This window comes from Gadus morhua, chromosome 18 (assembly GCF_902167405.1).
Source record: "Gadus morhua chromosome 18, gadMor3.0, whole genome shotgun sequence".
NCBI lineage: Eukaryota > Metazoa > Chordata > Actinopteri > Gadiformes > Gadidae > Gadus > Gadus morhua.
Window position 1 is genome coordinate 19,672,437 of NC_044065.1, and position 2,500 is coordinate 19,674,936.

The 2,500-nt window shown below is 45.2% G+C and overlaps 1 protein-coding gene across 1 annotated transcript in view; it reads left to right on the plus strand.

Moving 5' to 3' along the window:
- LOC115530612 (alpha-1,6-mannosylglycoprotein 6-beta-N-acetylglucosaminyltransferase B-like) overlaps nucleotides 1–2,500 on the plus strand; it is a 21,566-nt gene that overhangs the window by 693 nt on the left and 18,373 nt on the right. The window contains exons 2-3 of the mRNA XM_030339269.1: nucleotides 1–58; nucleotides 2,127–2,242. The exon at nucleotides 1–58 is cut by the window's left edge and continues 18 nt beyond it. Of these exons, the coding sequence (XP_030195129.1) occupies nucleotides 33–58; nucleotides 2,127–2,242 (142 nt within the window). The 5' untranslated portion in view covers nucleotides 1–32. The remainder of the gene's footprint in view (nucleotides 59–2,126; nucleotides 2,243–2,500) is intronic.

Below are 2,500 nucleotides of genomic sequence, written 5' to 3' on the forward strand. Positions count from 1 at the left end.
AGGTGCTTCCCAGGGCCATCTGACGTGGGAATATGAGGCTCTCCTTGCGACCACGCAGGTCAGACTGCCAGACCGAGTCCCAGAGCGCCGTCTGTTGTGTTTGACAGGAAAAAATATCCCCAACACCACTCGTACATTGGTTTGCAATCATAGACATGCGTCACCTCTGATTGGCTGAGTGGTTACCCAATCATAGACATGCGTCACCTCTGATTGGCTGAGTGGTTACCCGGTCACCTGCTGATCAGACTGCCCCCGGCCCACTAGAACTCTGTCTAAACTGAACTGAAGGCCTGTTTTTACATTTTACATTTAGGGCATTTAGCAGTTGCTTTTATTCAAAGTGACTTACAATAAGTACATTTGTCGGAAGAAGGAGAAACAACAATATAGCGCTGTAACAAAAATAGCTAGGATGAGAGGCTACACAATGCTAAGTACTATTTTTAAGTGCCAGGAACTACCACATACATTAAGTGCGTTGGAGGGGTGGGAGGGGGAGTCTAGGTGAACCCTGAACAAGTGAGGCTTCAGTCTTTTGTTAACAGGCAACCCAAAGACCCAGAATGAAACCGTTCACAGGGCTCAGGGGTCTGCCTCTCCTATAAAGAGACGGCTTACTGGGTTCCGACAACAGGGGGCGACAGAGTGCCCTTTAGGTTGGTGACCTGACCTTTGAGTAGCCTACACTAAAAACATCCAGTGTTTATATTAATCATAATCACAACCGCATGTGACAATCAAAGAATATAATATCGTCTATAATAAATGGAGGGTGAGGAAGGAATGTGTGTGTGTACACATGTGGAATGTTGTTTGTTGAGCTTAGTTTTTTGTATGGGTGCAGATGTTCACGAAAGGTATATCGGTTGAGTAGGACTTATTCTCTGTATGTGTGTATACCAGTGTGTGTGTGTGTGTGTGTGTGTGTTTGTATGTGTGTGTGTGTGCATGTCGTTTTGTGCATGCAGCTGTGTGTGTATGTGTGGAAAATTGTATGCTTGACTGACGATCTGAAAGGTTTGTGGATTCTCTCTCTCTCTCCCTCTCTCTCTCCCTCTCTCTTTCTCTCTCTCTGACTCTCTCTCTCTCTCTCTCCCTCTCTCTCTCCCTCTCTCTTTCTCTCTCTCTGACTCTGTCTCTCGCTCTCTCTCTCTCTCTCTCTCCCTCTCTCTCTCTCTCTCTCTCTCTCTCTCTCTCTCTCTCTCTCTCTCTCTCTCTCTCTCTTCTCTCTCTCTCTCTCTCTCTCTCTCTCTCTCTCTCTCTCTCTCTCTCTCTCTCTCTCTCTCTCTCTCTGAGATCCCTGTGAGATGGGCGAGCGAGCACATAGAACATCGCACCGGAGCAAGATTCCACCTCATTTAAACATTGAAAGAACCGAACGGACGTTTTGCCTGCAACATTACATTTTGTTTTGATATTTTTAAATCACTGAACTGTTGTCTTAAACATCCCCAAAATGTTTAAGACAACAGTTCAGTGATTTAAAATAAATCACTGAACTGTGACTTATTTTTAAAAAAAAAAATCACAGTTCAGTGATGGGCGAGCGAGCACATAGAACATCGCACCTCACATGTTTGTTTTGACACACAGTTTATCGTTTGAAGTCCACAGTGTTCCTTGTGCTTTCTATCTGCAGGGCGTTCCCTGCGGGGTTGCTCGCGCACGTGCATTTGGGTTTAAAGCTACTTTAGGGGAGGTTAAAGATGCTGCAGGTAAACGTTGTAAAGCGAGAGAGAATAATATAGTTTCGACATTTGCCGCATTACAGGCACCTGGCTTGTAGGATGGATTCCCTGAACCGATCAGGGAAGATATGCTCTGATTGGTCATAAATCAGCGGAGGCTCATTGGTTCTAACAGAGGCAGGAACAGTCAATTCAATTGATTTTCTTGCAGAGAATCCTGCTAACTAATAACTGACGGATGTTGATGCCTTTTCTAAAATAAAAGACACTGAATCGTACTTACACTTACATCTTGAATCGTACTTACATTTGACTTAGTCCACCTTCAACTAAGGTAAAGGTGTTTGAAAAAAATCTTCATCTCAGAAAGTTTCCTGGTAGAAAGTGAGATTGAGTGATGAATTGATATGTGGTGTGCGTTGTGTCTCCCTCTAGTGGCTGTCTGCTGATATGTCTCTGTGTCTCGGTCGGCACCCTACTGCTACAGAGCCTTTGGGTGCCTGGAGAGGAGAGTGAGGTCACACCAGCCGGAAGATCACCTGAGGAGCAAGGTGAGTCAGAGACACAGAAACACACACACCCTTCTCCTCTACCTATCTGGAAGGTCTAGTCACTAGAGGCTAGAGTGTCTGAACGCTACTGGGTTTGAACCCCAATGTCCACCAACATTCTTCCTGCCCCTTAATGACATTTATCTGAATATACATGCGATAAAAGCCAAATGACCCTGTCCCACTCCAAGCGGGATACAGCACAGAACATTTAGCTACTGTACGGCCTGCCCGCCTCATTGACTTTGTTATTTTTGT